The sequence below is a fragment of the Cervus elaphus genome, chromosome 23 (assembly GCF_910594005.1).
Source record: "Cervus elaphus chromosome 23, mCerEla1.1, whole genome shotgun sequence".
Lineage (NCBI taxonomy): Eukaryota > Metazoa > Chordata > Mammalia > Artiodactyla > Cervidae > Cervus > Cervus elaphus.
This window is the reverse complement of record NC_057837.1, coordinates 34,107,704-34,124,123: the sequence shown is the minus strand read 5'-3', so window position 1 is coordinate 34,124,123 and position 16,420 is coordinate 34,107,704. Positions and strand designations below refer to the sequence as shown.

Here is a 16,420-nt window from a genome sequence, read left to right as displayed (position 1 = left end):
AAGTTATATTTGACCAAATCTTATGGTAAATTTGATACCCAAGTCACAGGGAATTGCACATTAATTCCTACCTGAACATAATTGTTCATTTGAGCCACAGTTGTTCAGTGTGCATTGTTTAGAGAACATGCTATGAAGATAGTGAAAACTAATGAAAACTTCTCTAAAAAATGAGCCCTCAATTTGAAGATACATTCATTTCATAAACAGACTACATAAAGTGCTAGTTCTGGGCTTAACCTCACCTCGTTAAATAAGGTTTATGTGTGTCACACCATGTTCAAAACAATCTTGCCTGACCAGGTAGAACAAGCCAGTAAGTGTAAAACCATTCCTCTGGTAAACAATGGGAGTTTAAAATTTCATCTGCAAAAAGATGCACAGCTGATCTGCAGCCCTGCCCAGGGATGCAAGGCTGCCCAGACTTTTTGCTGGACTATTGGTTCAGAATCCTCTGTAAATTAATTTAACTTCATGAATATCCAGGTTAGTAATTTTTAATGGTTCATTCAGTTGGTTACAATTAACCGACCTTTAATCATGCATTCCACTGAAGGTTTATGTAATGAGGCCTCAGATCCAGAGCAGTTCTACCCTTGAATTGTTTTATGACTCCTCAGGATGGTCCTTGTGGCTGAATTTGAAAAATTATCTGTCACATTGGACCTGGTTGACCAAACCAGCCTGCTCCCGGAGCAGAAACAGAGCACCTGAGTTACGGCCAGAGGAGCCGGCACCGGGGGCAGATGGTCCCCGGCCGGGTCCCCTTAGCTTCTGTGCTGTCAGGAGGCCCAGCTCCACTGCTGCTCGGTGTTCTTTACTTGTTGGTGCGTCCTATTAATCAGCCACTACCCAAGGTACAACAAGCAAAAAGCCAAAGAAGTAAGCTACAGGAGCCACACTGTCTATGCCAGTTGGTTTCCTGAAAGACTAAGAAAAGGGGAAATAGTGAAGAAAGCAGGCAATGACATTCACCTGGGGCAGAGATGAGCACGTGAAACTGGTAACAGATTTGCAACCAGAGTACAAATTGTCAATCTTAAGTGTACTGGGAAATATTATATGCTATCAAAATGTTAATTATGCCATAAATGCCTTTTAAAATCTTACCTGTGAATGAGGTCTCAAGTTAGGATCAAGTTCTTAGAAGGATTAAGAGAAACAATGTTTTCATTATAAAACTAAATAAACTAAGACATGTTCACATCTAAGAATGAGATTTCTAGATTCATTAAGTCCTGTTGTCTTAAAAGACATAAACTTCACTCTTTTTTGGTAGGAAAGCTAGTGTAACTTGGCAGTGTTCCAGCATATCATATTTATCTGACAAGAGCTCCTTGTGGTTCAGCCAGAAGCTCTCATGCTTGTGTCAGTTAAACGTTTTTAAATATGCATGCTCTTTCAGGACACCTGTTTCATAGACCTTTTATTCCTTTAGCTTTTAAAAATTACATGAAACTAATCCAATGGTATACAGTATCATTTAATGGACTGGCTATCTCTTAATGCCTTAAAATGATCTCGAGAGTGACTTAACCATTTTTCTGACTTGAAAATTTTTAACCTCTATAGAAATGCACATGTTGACAAAAATGCCAAGTCAATGAAAACTTCTTTAAGATAAAAACATACAAAAGTCTGATCTTACAGTTATAGCAATAAAGCTTTTTTGAGTATAAGTTACAATAAAATGGCAGCTTAGACAATAAAGAATCCACCTGCAATGCAGGATACCTGGCTTTGATCCCTGGGTCAGTAAGATCTCCTGGAGAAGGGAATGGCAACCCACTTCAGTATTCTTGCCTGGAGAATTCCATGAACAGGGGGGCCTGGTGGACTACAGTCCATGGGGTCGCAAAGAATCGGACACGATTAAGCAACTGCTGCTGCTGCTGCTGCTAAGTCACTTCAGTCGTGTCCGACTCTGTGCAACCCCATAAACAGCAGCCTGCCAGGCTCCCCTATCCCTTAGATTCTCCAGGCAAGAATACTGGAGTGGGTTGCCATTTCCTTCTCCAATGCATGAAAGTGAAAAGTGAAACTGAAGTCACTCAGTCGTGTCCGACTCCTAGCAACCCCATGGACTGCAGCCTACCAGGCTCCTCCGTCCATGGGATTTTCCAGGCAAGAGTACTGGAGTGGGTTGCCATTGCCTTCTCCAATTAAGCAACTAACACTATAATAAAATACAATAAATAATCTATGCAAAGAATGCCTCCATCACTAAATAACTCAGTATTGAACCAAATTATCCTCGTCTCAAGATTTAGCCTCACCTACCCTTTGGAACCTTTTTCAACCAAAGGTGGTGTGTGATGTGGAAAAGCTCACCACGCAGCTTCTTGTCTTCTTTGTACTGCTGTGTCTCCTGAGTGCCACTTTTGCATCTATAAAATGAAAAAACTGGGCCAGATGACCGCAGAGGTCTTTGTTTAGCTCTGCTCATAACGGGATCCAACTCCATTTGCACTAAATGTGCAGCACTAGCATTTGAGTGACTAAATGCATAAGCATTATGAGGTGGCCCAGGGGGAGGAGTCTGGGCTCTACCTACAGTGGGAACCTCAGCTGTGCCCACTGCCCTCCTGAAAAATCCCAGCCAGTCAGACGTGTGCCTGGACGGAGAGCAGTGTGTCGTCACTCTATACTCCTGTGTCGTCAGCTCTACAACACATGTTCCAGGTATTGATTTCCAAGTTACTTAGGTTCTTGTCTTCCCCCTCCCCTTCGGTGTGTCGTGTAATTCATTTGTGATACAGCTAGGTTCCCTTGCTAAATCTCTATTTCATTTTATGTTCTGTCTGCTGGGTGATTTATTTGGGGGAGGGGCGGATTGTCCTGGCTGTAAAGGTGCAGGAAGACACTCAGAAAAGCGTCACACACCCCTTCCTGTCCCCGATTTCCCTAATAAAAGTGCTACTTACAGAGGTATGCATAATTTTGAGACTACTTTATGTATATAGTGTACTCTGAAATTGAACAAATCAGTAACTGTGTTGAGGATAAGGAGACCCAGGTTTCTCACTGTCAGCAGGAAGTTACACACAAGGGGAAGAAAGGAGGCTGGGATAAACCCTGTGGTGTCTGATTGAAATCAGAGGTATTAGTGTGATCTCATGGTTCTTAACGTCTATGAAGACAAATAAGAAAGTACACACGCGTGTCTCCCAGCTCTGTCTGCTGAGAAGGCAGGGCGGCAGTGACAAACAGCAGCAGTAAGCGTATCCAGCGCCCAGATCTGCAGAATGACCGTAGCAGGACTCCTTGCAGAAATGACTGATTCTGGAACCACGGGAGAGGAAATGTAAGATAAGCCTGGAACATGAGTAAGAAAGTGCTAAAAAACATTTATGAAGGCATATCAAGAGACACAAGAGCTAACTTGAAGGAACGCCCCATGGCCAAATCTACAACAATTTTGGCAGCAAAATAAATGATAGTATTGGATTATAATCTATGAAATGAAATAAATGTCAGTGCATCCATATGGATACAAATACTTAAATACATGGAGGAGAAGGGAAAGCTCTTCCTTATAGTATAATTCTAGTTGTAAACTAAGAAGTAATCAGGGGAGTGGAAAATCACCATTAGGCAAACACCTTGGTAATTGTGGGCAAGAGCCGTCAATGGTTGCTAAAGTTAGTGGGTGCCAGTAACATGAGGAAAAAGATATTTGCATAATCTCAAAGTATTTCCCCACCAGAAAATTATAAAGAAAGGCATAATAACTGGTATAAATAAACCTGACAGACAGCATCTTAACCAGGTGATGAAGGTTAATGCCACCTTCATCAGGTCATGCTGACACCATGCCTTGGCTATTATAAATAATGCTGCAGTGAACATAGGAGTACAGATACTTCTTGAGATAGTAATTTCTTTTCCTTCAGATACATACTCAGAAGTAGGATTTCTGGATCACATGGTAGTTCTGTTTTTAATTTTCTTGGGGAACCTCCATACTGTTTTTCATAGTGGCGGCACCAGGTTACATTCCAAATAGTGCACCAAGGGTTCCCTTTTCTCCACATCACCAACACCTTGTCTATTTGATGACAGCCTTTCTAACAGGTGTGAAGTGGTATCTCATTATGGTTTTGATTTACATTTCCCTGATGATAAGCGATATTGAACACCTTCTCATGTGTATTTCTTTGCCATTTGTATGTCGTCTTTGGGGGAAACAAAAAACAAAAAAACAGTCTGTTCAGGGCCTTTGTGTGCGCTCAGTCACTAAGTCCTGCCTGACTCTGCGTCCCCATGAACTGTAGCCTTCCAGGCTTTTCTGTTCATGGGATTTCCAAGGCAAGAATACTGAAGTGGGTTGCCATCTCCTCCTCCAGGGACTCTTCCCAACCCAGGGATCAAACCCACGTCTCCCACATTGGCAGGTGGATTCTTTACCACTGAGCCACCAGGGAAGCTCATTCAGGTCCTTTGCCCATTTTTAAGTCATTATTTGCTTTTTTACTATCAAGTTTTAGAAGTTCCCTGTACATTTTGAATATTAACCCCTTTTCACTTATATGGTTTGCAGATACTTTTTTCTGCCGCACAGGTTGCCTTTCATTTTGTTAATCATTTCTTTTGCTGTGCAGAAGCTTTTTTAGTTTGATGTATTCCTTTATTTTTTATGTTTTTACTTGTGCTTTGGTGTCATATCTAGAAAATCACTGCCAAGATCAATGTCAGGGAGTTTTTTCCCCTATATTTTCTTCCAGGATTTTTATGGTTTCATGTTTCACATTGAAGTCTTTAACCCGTTTTGAGTTAATGTTTGATAGTGATATGAGATAGGGCTAGCTTCATTCTTCTACATGTGACTGTCCACTTTTTCCAACACCATCGATTGAAGAGACCACCTTTTGCCTATTGAGCTTTCTTGGCTCCCTTGTCAAGTATTCGTTGACTTTAGTGTATACATGGGTTTATTTCTGGGCCTTTGATTCTTTTCCATTAGTCTATGTGTTTTCAATGCCAGTACCACATGTTTTTATTACTATAGTTTTATAGTATAGTTTGAAATCAGCAAGTGTGATACCTCCAGCTTTGTTCTTATTACTCAAGATTGTTTGGCTATTCAGGATCTTTTGTAATTTCACATAAATTTTAGGATTTTTTATTTTCTGTTTCTGTAAAAAATGCTATTGGAATTTGGATGGGGATTGCATTGAATCTACAAATAGCTCTGGGTAGTATGGATATTTAACAGTATTAATTCTTCTAGTTCATGAAAACAAGATATCCTTCCACTTATTTGTGTTTTCAATTTCTTTCATCAGTGTTTTACAGCTTTTTAAATGAAATTGTGTTTTTATTTTTTAATTGGAGGAAAATTGCCTCACAGCATTTAGTGCTTTTATTTCTTTGGTTAAATTTATTCGTATGTATTTGTTAGTTTTGATGCTATTGTAAACAAGATTTCATTTATTTCTTTATTTCATGTGGTATCACTATATAGAAATGCAACTGATTTTTGGATGTTGATTTTTTTTTAATCTGTATAGGTATTCTTTGATTTCTTACATTAGTATTTTATAGTTTCAAAATGCAGATCATTAACATGTTTTGAGAGACTTAAACCTCTGTCTTACATTTTTGAAGGGAAAAGCTATTGTGAATATTTTGTTTTTAAGCTTCCATTTGTTCCTTCTCATTAATCAGGGTTACATGATTGGGCAATATGATTGAATTTTGTGTGTTGCCCTTGTATCCTGCAGACTTGCTAGTTCTAAAAATTCTTTGGAGATTCTTAAGATTTCTATGTAGACAGTTTTCTCTTCAAATTGGGGTTGTTTTTCTTCCTTTCTAGTCTGTATACCATTTATTTCTTTTTATTAGAAAATGCCAGGAGTGGTAAGAGTGGACATTTTCCCAGTCTTAGAGGGAAAGAAAGTATGTGGTCTTTTGCTTTAAAATATAATGTTAACTGTGGATTTATTGTAGATGTTCTTTATGAAACCATTTTCATCTCTAGTTTGTTGAGAGTTTTCATCATGAATAGATGTCAGATTTTTTCAAATGCTTTTTCTCTGTCAGTTGATATGATCATGTGGTTTTGCTTCTTCAGCCTGTTAACACAGTGAAATGCATTAATGGACTTTCCAGTATTGAACTAGCTTTAGATTATCTGGAAAGCCCCTCTGAGTCATTGTGTTTTCATATATTGCTGAATATGACTTGGTAATTTTTGGTTGAAGATTTTTGTGCCAATGTTCATGAGAGATTCTGGTCGATAGGTTGGTTGGTTTGTTTTTTTGTAATATTGTAACATGGTTTTGGTATCAAGGTCATATGGGCCTCATAAAATTAATAGGAAAGTCTTCCTTTCTCTTCTGTTTTCTTAAAAATATTATTTAAGTGCTGTTCAGTAAATGTCTGGTAAAACTTAAAGTGGACTTACATTCTGACCTAGAATTTTCTATTATTTGGGGGGAAAGATTTTAAACTACAAATTAAATTTTTAAAACAATTACAGGAATATTCAGATTAGCCATTTGATCTTGGATGACTTGCAGTAATTTCTAGTTTTTGAGGATATAGTCCATTTAAAAGTTTTCAAATTCATGTGTGTTAAGAGATGTTAACCTTACAAGACTGCTTTAAGGAAAATAGCTCACAATTACATAGCACTTACTGAATGTCTGGTACAATACTAAGCATATACTGTAGTGATGTAATCTTCACAGCTACCCTAACTACTGTTATTATCCTCCAAATTTATATTTTACAAACTGATTATGAACTGCCTCACAGATTTCATAATGGATATGTAAAATTTTTCATTTAAGTGTAATTACAAACAATCTGATTTCTAGCACATTAAAAATGACGTTTTTAAACACCATTCATATGTGAAATCCATAGCAATTTAATACTTCCATTAAAAAAAAAATGAATAAACTCTTCTTTAAGAGTCAGAAATGTATATCTTAATGTTTACTTCTTGAACTCATAGCCCTTTTTTAATATCTTCTGGCTCTGCAGTGATCCCCCTTTTTTTAAAAATTTTTTTCATTTATTTTTATTAGTTGGAGGCAAATTACTTTACAGTATTGTAGTGGTTTTTGTCATACATTGACATGAATCAGCCATGGATTTACATGTATTCCCCATCCTGATCCCCCCTCCCACCTCCCTCTCTACCCGATCCCTCTGGGTCTTCCCAGTGCACCAGGCCCGAGCACTTGTCTCATGCATCCCACCTGGGCTGGTGATCTGTTTCACCATAGATAATATACATGTTCCGATGCTATTCTCTCGAAACATCCCACCCTCGCCTTCTCCCACAGAGTCCAAAAGTCTGTTCTGTACATCTGTGTCTCTTTTTCTGTTTTGCATATAGGGTTATCATTACCATCTTTCTAAATTCCATATATATGTGTTAGTATACTGTAATGGTCTTTATCTTTCTGGCTTACTTCACTCTGTATAATGGGCTCCAGTTTCATCCATCTCATTAGAACTGATTCAAATGAACTCTTTTTAATGGCTGAGTAATATTCCATGGTGTATATGTACCACAGCTTCCTTATCCATTTGTCTGCTGATGGGCATCTAGGTTGCTTCCATGTCCTGGCTATTATAAACAATGCTGCGATGAACATTGGGGTACACGTGTCTCTTTCAGATCTGGTTTCCTCGGTGTGTAGGCCCAGAAGTGGGATTGCTGGGTCATATGGCAGTTCTATTTCCAGTTTTTTAAGAAATCTCCACACTGTTCTCCATAGCAGCTGTACTAGTTTGCATTCCCACCAACAGTGTAAGAGGTTTCCCTTTTCTCCACACCCTCTCCAGCATTTATTGGTTGTAGACTTTTGGATAGCAGCCATCCTCACTGGTGTGTAATGGTACCTCATTGTGGTTTTGATTTGCATTTCTCTGATAATGAGTGATGTTGAGCCTCTTTTCATGTGTTTGTTAGCCATCTGTATGTCTTCTTTGGAGAAATGTCTACCTAAAGAAACAAAAGACCTATACATAGAAAACTATAAAACACTGATGAAAGAAATCAAAGAGGACACAAACAGATGGAGAAACATACCGTGTTCATGGATTGGAAGAATCAATATTGTCAAAATGGCTATACTACCCCCAAAGCAATCTATAGATTCAATGCAATCCCTATCAAGCTACCAACGGTATTTTTCACAGAACTAGAACAAATAATTTCACAATTTGTATGGAAATACAAAAAACCTCGAATAGCCAAAGTAATCTTGAGAAAGAAGAATGGAACTGGAGGAATCAACCTGCCTGACTTCAGACTCTACTACAAAGCCACAGTCATCAAGACAGTATGGTACTGGCACAAAGACAGAAATATAGATCAATGGAACAGAATAGAAAGCCCAGAGATAAATCCATGAACCTATGGACACCTTATCTTTGACAAAGGAGGCAAGGATATACAATGGAAAAAAGACAACCTCTTTAACAAGTGGTGCTGGGAAAACTGGTCAACCACTTGTAAAAGAATGAAACTAGAACACTTTCTAACACCATACACAAAAATAAAATGGATTAAAGATCTAAATGTAAGACCACAAACTATAAAACTCCTAGAGGAGAACATAGGCAAGACACTCTCCGACATAAATCACAGCAAGATCCTCTATGACCCACCTCCCAGAATATTGGAAATAAAAGCAATAATAAACAAATGGGACCTAATGAAACTTAGAAGCTTTTGCACAACAAAGGAAACTATAAGCAAGGTGAAAAGACAGCCCTCAGATAGGGAGAAAATAATAGCAAACGAAGAAACAGACAAAGGATTAATCTCAAAAATATACAAGTAACTCCTGCAGCTCAATTCCAGAAAAATAAATGACCCAATCAAAAAATGGGCCAAAGATCTAAACAGTGATCCCCTTTTCATTCCTGATATTAGAAATTTATAGTTTCCCTCATTTTTTGTCTTTTTTAATGTCTGTCACTGTTTTTGGTCTTTTCAAAGAACATTTTACTATTTTATCTATTCTTTTTTCACTTGTATTGATTTCTGTTCTTAATTCTTCTCTCTGAGTTTATTTTTCTCTTCTCCCACTGTTTACCATGGTAGCACAGTTTTGATTTGAGTCCTTATTTTATAACATAGGCATTTAATAATGTAAATTACCCTTTAAGCACTGTTTTTGGTACATTCCACAAGTTTTTATATTTTCTTTTTCATTTTTCTCTTTGACCCAGGGATTCCTTAGAAGTGTGTTAATTTCCAAAGTGTTTAGAATTTTTTTCCTCTTTTTCCTACATATGTAGTTTATATTCATTATGCTAAGAGAACATACTAGGCTGGCCAAAAGTATGTTGTTTTGGCCAACTCAGTACTTTAAATTTTATATATATTTTTAAATTTGTTTTGTTGTATGATCCTGGATGTGATCTGTCTTCCTGAATCTTTTATGTGCATTTAAAAAGGATCAGGTTGAATGTTCTATAAATGTCAGTTGGTTCTAGTGGTTGTTAATGCTGCCTAGTTCTTTATATCATTGCTGACTTTCTCTCTGCTTGTTCTATCAGTTAATGTGAGGAGGAGTATTGAAGTCTCCAGTTATAATCATAGATCTGCTTTCTGTTCTCTCAGTCTCCTGATTTGAAGCTTTGCTAGTTTCACACGTATTTAAGATGGTTATATCTTCTTGGTGAATTGACTTATTATGTTTCTCTGTATCTCTGGTAATTTTCTTAGCTCTAAAGTCTACTTTAATGTTAAAATAATCACCCTATCTTTCCTTTCATTAATGTTTGCATGGTATCTTTTTCTATCCTTTTACTTTTAACATACCTACATCATTATATTTGAAATGACTTTATATTATAAATGATATTATATATTATGATAAATGATATATAAATGATATATTTGTAGAGAGCTATAGAGGGAGCTTGGTTTTTAAAATCTCTGTCTCTTAATTGGCTTGTTTAGACCATTTATATTTAATGTAACTTTTGGTATTTGGATTTAGGTTTATAATTGTATATTATTTGTTTGTTTGTTTTTTCATTTTTCTATTCCTTTCCTGTCTTTTTTGGACCATTTGAATATGGTTTAGTATTCCATTTTCACTTATTTATTTCATTTTTGACTGTATCTCTTTGTATTGATTTTTTTAATAGTTGCTCTGTAGATTTGAATGTTACATACTTTTCACAGTCTACTTAGAATCAATATTTTACTACCCCAAGTGAAATATAGAAACCTTGCACCCACATGGATCCCATTGCCCTCCTTACTTTATATTGTAGTTGTAATGTAGTTGTCATTTCTTATATTCTCCTTCATTCCTGACATTTCAAGTTTCCCTCTAACATCATTTCCCCTTCTTTCTGAAGATCTTCTTGTAGCAATTCTTTTAGATAAGGTCTCTTGGCAGTGAACTCTGCTAGCTCTCTTTTATCTACAAATATCTTTATTTTACCTCCAGTTCTGAAGTATGTTTTCACTGAATGTAAAATTTAGGGTTGAGAGACTTTTATTTTCTATTAGCACTTTAAAAACATTCCACTTCCCTAAGGAATCCTTAATTTCTAATGATAAATTTGCTGTCGTTTCAATCATTGTTCCCTTATATCATTTTCTCTTACTCTTTTCAAGTTTTTTTTGTTGTTTTTTTTTTTAGTTTTCAGAGTTAGTTTGATGATATGGGCCTAGATTTGGAGGGCTTTACCCTGTTTGAGATTCAGTTAACCTCTTGAACCTATTAATTTGTGTCTTCTGTTAAATTTGGGAAGTTTTTAGACATTTTTTCAAATTGTTTTTTCTATATCATTCTCTTCTCTTTCTGTGATTTCAGTGACATGAAAGATATTTTCTTGTTATCCTATCCATCTAAGACTCTCTTAGTCATTTACTCTGCTTTTCAGATTAGGAAATTTTCATTGATCTGTCATCAAGTTCACTAATATTTCCTCTTTCATCTCTATTTTACTATTGAGCCTATCAAGTGGTTTTTTAAATTTTTTGTTACTGTATTCTTCTAAAATTTTCTTTTGATTCTTTTTTTATAGTTTCTCTTTGCTGATGCAAGTTTGCTGAGACTTTCCTTCTACTCTTTTCAAGAGTGTTCACCCTTAACTTCTTGGAGAACCTTTATAAAAGCTGTCCTATAATTTCAACATCTGTGTTATCTCAGTGTTGCCACGTTTTCCCATAGAAGCTGTGGTTTTCTTGGTTCTTTGCAAGCCAAGTAATTTTGGATTGTATCCTGGACACTTTTGAGTATTATCTTATGAGATTCTTGTTGTTATTTAAATCCTGTGGAGAATTTCTGTACTTCCGGTTTAGCAGGCAATTCAGTGTATCAGGCTGTAAGTTCCAACCAGCTTTTTGTGGGTTGTGGTCCCAATATAAGTTCGGTTTTCAAGCCTTTGCAGTGCTTCTCAGATCTGTACCATGCAGAGGAATGATCTTATCCCATGCTTCAATTCTCAGAGTCTGTGATCAGATCCACATGAGGGAAACGTGGGATGCACCCAGGAGTCCACAGACAGCTCTGTGCAGTTGCTTCCCCATGCTCCTCCCTCTCAGTGGTCTCCTCAGGACTCTCCTGTTCAGTCTTCTGTCCAAAATCCTGGGACTTTACTACCATACCTCATGCATACTTGCTACAACTATGACTGTGAGAGGAGCTGCAGGAAGATGGGGAGAGGGAGCTCAATGGACGCTTGTACCACCCTCTTCAGGCTCTGTTCCTTTAGCTGGAGGAGAAGGTGCCCCTCCCTTGGCTTTCAGGTACCCTGGGGCCCCTGCTTTCACCACGGTCTCTCCCACCACTGTGGGATGACCTGGGGACTGGGAGCCAAAATGAAAGATGGAAAAATCCATATTTCTCCCTTTCCTTCTCCCTAAGCCTAAACTGGAGGGCTTTTCTAGCATACTTCTTCCATGCTTCAGTGTCCATATCCGGCTTTTGAGCCACCCTGAACCCAGGCTAGGGTGGGAGGAATCACTTCCAGCTCAGTGGCCCCCTCTTCTTCCCCTGCCTGCTCTGGTTCACCTTCCAGAGTCTTCACACTGCCCCTCCATGCATTCTCCCAAGTGTTATAGCTGCATCTGGTGGGACACACAAGTAGCCTATCTTCATCTTCACCAAAGCTGACTTCAGGCATGTTTTTTATTTACCATTGTCTACATTAACAGGTTTTCCTGGAGGTTGTGAATTATATTTACTGGGAGGTTGATGGACAATTATACCAAAAATAGATTGATACATATGTAGAACCTAATGGATATAAGAAGGAAAGATGGAGCTATCTGGAAACATTCTGAAAAAGTATACAGTAAAACAAACATTTCATCCTTAATCAAAGTTTGAATACTTTAGGTTTGACTTCAGGAATTTCTCAGTGTTTGCTTTTCGGACAGTGTTACTGTAATAGGTTTCTCTCCTGTAACAGGGACAGTGGGGTGGGGCTAGCAGAGAGCAGGGTCAGGGAAGACTCACAAACTGGGAGACATGTGAACTGAGCTTCAAAGAAGTCAGATTAGTAGCAATTACTCAGATGAATGGGTAACAGCGTTCTAGCAGAGAACATAGCTTTAAGAAAAAGGCAGGTCTAATAAAAATAAACAGAAAAAAAATTTAAAAAGAAAAACAAAAAAAAATTAAATAAAAAATAAAAATAAAATAAAAGGCCCCGTATGAGAATAAAAAAAAGAAAGAAAGAAAAAGGCAGGTCTAAATGTGCTTGGTGTGTGTGTGTCATCGAGACAAAGACAAGAGCAGAAAAGGAGAATCTGGCTCCCTTAGCCACTCACTGTGCCTTCTTAGCTTGCTACAAAATATCCCCACAGAAACATGTGAAATGGTTAGAAACATCTTGGTATTAATTTCAGAAATACAAGTTTTAGAATTTAGAACATGTGTTAAATCATCAGTCCTGTACTTTGAATTATTCTATCTCGCCATTGATAGTAAGCATCTACATTTCTAATTAAAATCAAGTGCATCTGTCATACTTGTTTTTACTTACTAGGAATTTCATCCTTCAGCAAAATGAACAGGTGCTGTCTACTTTGATCTAAATGTGTGCTATTTGCTTTTGACTTTTTTAAAGTAAACTTTCCATTTTGAGATAATTACAGATTCACAATTGTAGATTTACAAATAATACAGGGAGTCTGTGTGCCTTTTACCCAGTTTCAAATGGTAACATCTTGTAGAACTGTAGTACAATATTGTAACCAGGATATTAATGTTGATACAGGTGAGATGCAGAGCATCCATGACCACAGGGCTCCCCACTTGCCTTCAAACAATCCGTCCTCTCCTCCTTTCCCCTCCTGCCCATCCTTAACCTTGGCAACCACTAAGCTATTCTCCATTTTTGTAATTTTGTCATTTCATTAATGTTATATAAGTGGAATAATGCAGTTTGTAATAACCTTTGGATTGGCTTTTTTCACTCTCCATAATCTTTTGGTGACTCATTGAAGTTGTATGTATCAATAGTTTGTTCCTTTTATTGCTGAGTAGCATTTCATGACTTCAGCTATCTTTTGCCATTCTTTGAAAAACTGAAGTCTCATTACCCTGCAGTTTGTCCTTTAGATACTTGCTTTGGTATTTAGACTAAAAGCCAAACCCTCAGGAGCACTCTGGTTTTCCTTCCTAAGTTGCACTTAGATTGGTCAGTCATAATATGTTGACATTATAAAGTCTTATAGGAGAAAAAAAATCTTAGGTACAAGTAGATTCAGTTACTTTATTCCTCTTATATTTCTTAAAACTAGAAGTAAGGTCAGAACACATGAGGGAGAATGTTGCTTGAGAAATATTTAGAACAGCCCCTGTTCCAAGATGCCCTCGTGCTGGTCCCTGGATGGAGCAGGGAGGGGCTACTGCGGGCAGTGATCTTTGGCGAGAGGAGAGTACCCACCTGACAGCCCAGCGCAAGCACCATTTCTGTTTCATTAGTTGACATGATTTTAGTTGTTGAACAAAAATTCCGCCCCCAGTAAAGAGGGGATGATTGGAGGCTTCCAGGTTTCAAACTGTGGTAAATAAGCATGGGACCCGATGCTGACATGTTACATTCTCATGTAAGTAGCCTAGATTTCACTCCAGCCGAAGGAATAATTTAATTGAATTGCAGACAGTGTTTAAGTTAGCTTTCACTGCAAGCAGTAAAATTAATAAGGTCCAAAATATCATTTTAAACTTTAAAATCAGTGATACCTTGGGCTTTCCTGGTGGTCCAGTGTTTAAGACTCTGGGCTTCCGCTGTAGCGGGCATGGGTTCAGTCCCTGGTCAGGGAAAGTTCCACATGCCATGTAGTACTGAAAAAGAAAAAAACAAAACTCCAAAATAAATAACTAAAAATCAGTGTTACCTTCCACCTTAGCAAGTCATAGCTCTGCCTGCTTCAGTTTTCATGTGAGGAGAAACAGCAAACACACATATGCAATAATAAATATATTACTATCGTAATTACCCACTTGGCACACTGTTTATTATTTTAGGTTAAGTAGATGCTTTGGAGGAAGAGAAAAAAAATAAACATGGGAGACTTTCAGATGCTTAGCAAATACCAGTGTTTCTCATACAGTATTGTTAACACTTGACCAGGGATTTTTAAATTGTCATTTTGCTGATAGCAGATACAAAATGAGAATTCTTCAGCAGAAGTTAATCCCATCATTATCCACTTCAGACAGTGTTTTTCATGCTGATCTAAAGAGGTTTATGCATATTTTAACTATCACATAATGATTATCTTTAAGTAGTAACATAAAAGTTAATGAGTATAGAAAATCTGCCAAATAAATCCACCCAGTAATCCAAGACACTTATAGAAATACATGCTTTAATGTGAGCACAGGTTTTACTTGATTAGTGCTTTATTTCTCAATTCAATTATCAAACTTAAGGGAAATCTGAATCAAGATTTTTGATTGACATATTCAATGGGATTTGATTGGAGTGCAGATAACTACACAGTGTTTTAGCATGACTTTGTAAGTCTTCTGATCATAATTACATTATATACTCTGAAAGCAGTTTTTAACTTTTAATCTTTCGTATGTGCACAGGTTCTTAATAAACTACTCAATAAATAAAATGTACCTAAATATATAAAGTTTACTTTCTGCTTACCTAAATAATGTGCATATTGACTCTGATCTTATCAGCTCATTACAAATATATAGGTGTCAGAGGTGGATAATGTGTGTTAGTCGCTCAGTCGTGTCTGATTCTCTGTGACCCCATGGACTGTAGCTCTTCAGGCTCCTCTGTCCATGGGATTCTCCAGGCAAAGAATACTGGAGTGGGTTGCCATTCCCTTCTCCAGGGGATCTTCCCGACCCAGGGATTGAACCCATGTCTCCCACATTGCAGGCAGATTCTTTACCATCTGAGCCCCAGAGAAGGTGGATAATAGACATCTAATATGTTTATCGGTACCACTATTATCATTTATTACTGCTTACTAGTAGTTAGAATAATTAAGAGAGTGAAAGAAAAGGTATAGTCCTTAGCTGTTTGCTCTGGGCATGCTGCAGGTTGTCAGGGATTCAGTCTATAGTGACATAAGCCAGGGTGGAGGGGAGAGCGGGTTTTAGAGCCATTCAGACCTGCATTCATATTCTGCTTCCACCACCCAGTAGCTGTGTGTCCTTAGGCAGGTTCTTTAACCTCTTCAAGCCTCATGTTTTGGTGGGATTTTTTAATTTATAAAGAGAGAGTTTATGAAGGTTAAAGGAAATGAGTTGATAAAGCACCTAGCACAGTGCCCAGCACATAGCAATTTTGCTTCAGGAAAGAGATAGAAAAGGAATCCTACTGCCTGTAGGTAGAGCTCCTCTCCTAAAAAAAATACCATTAATAAAATCCCGGTATGCATATAATTCTAATATATGTAGAAGTCCACAATATATATACATTTTCATTCATTTTGCTTCTCTAAAATATGAGTTTTTTGAAAATGCTGAATTTCTTTAAAAAGCTTTAGCTTAGTAGGACATGTTACTGTACTTATACAAGGGGGAAAAAGTCCAAATCAAATATAACCTAAAATTTTCCTTTCCAGATTTATAGAAGTTAAATGTTGATGAGAGGGGTATCTGTTTTAATGCTTTTGTTGTTTGATTTTTAGCAGGAAAGGAAGGACAAGAAATCCTGGGGCCGGAAGCTCGGGCAGATGAAGTGGGATGTGCAGGTACTTTTGCCTTTTTCTCAAGCACTGTCATCTTTGAACAGCCTTTTGTGTGACTGGTTTTTGCATTTGTGAATCCTGCATTTAATCTGTTTCCTCCTCTTTATCTTGCCCCCCTTTAAACGTTTAAGTACCTAGGCATGTGGGGCACTGTATGAAAAGTTAGGTGTTTATATTCTTTAAATACACTGCAAGCTTAGATAGTCATATAATACAGATATTCATCTGTAATGATGATAAATATAATCTACAGATAAT

General features: G+C 37.4%; 1 protein-coding gene across 8 annotated transcripts in view; it reads left to right on the top strand.

Annotated features, from left to right (window-relative positions):
• The window catches only part of ZEB1 (zinc finger E-box binding homeobox 1), a 192,307-nt gene that overhangs the window by 141,309 nt on the left and 34,578 nt on the right, over nt 1-16,420 (top strand). For 5 of the 8 annotated variants that reach the window (XM_043883424.1, XM_043883420.1, XM_043883426.1 and 2 more), the window contains exon 3: nt 16,103-16,165. In XM_043883424.1, the coding sequence (XP_043739359.1) occupies nt 16,103-16,165 (63 nt within the window). The remainder of the gene's footprint in view (nt 1-16,102; nt 16,166-16,420) is intronic. The other 3 variants (XM_043883425.1, XM_043883421.1, XM_043883423.1) reach the window with 1 other exon arrangement.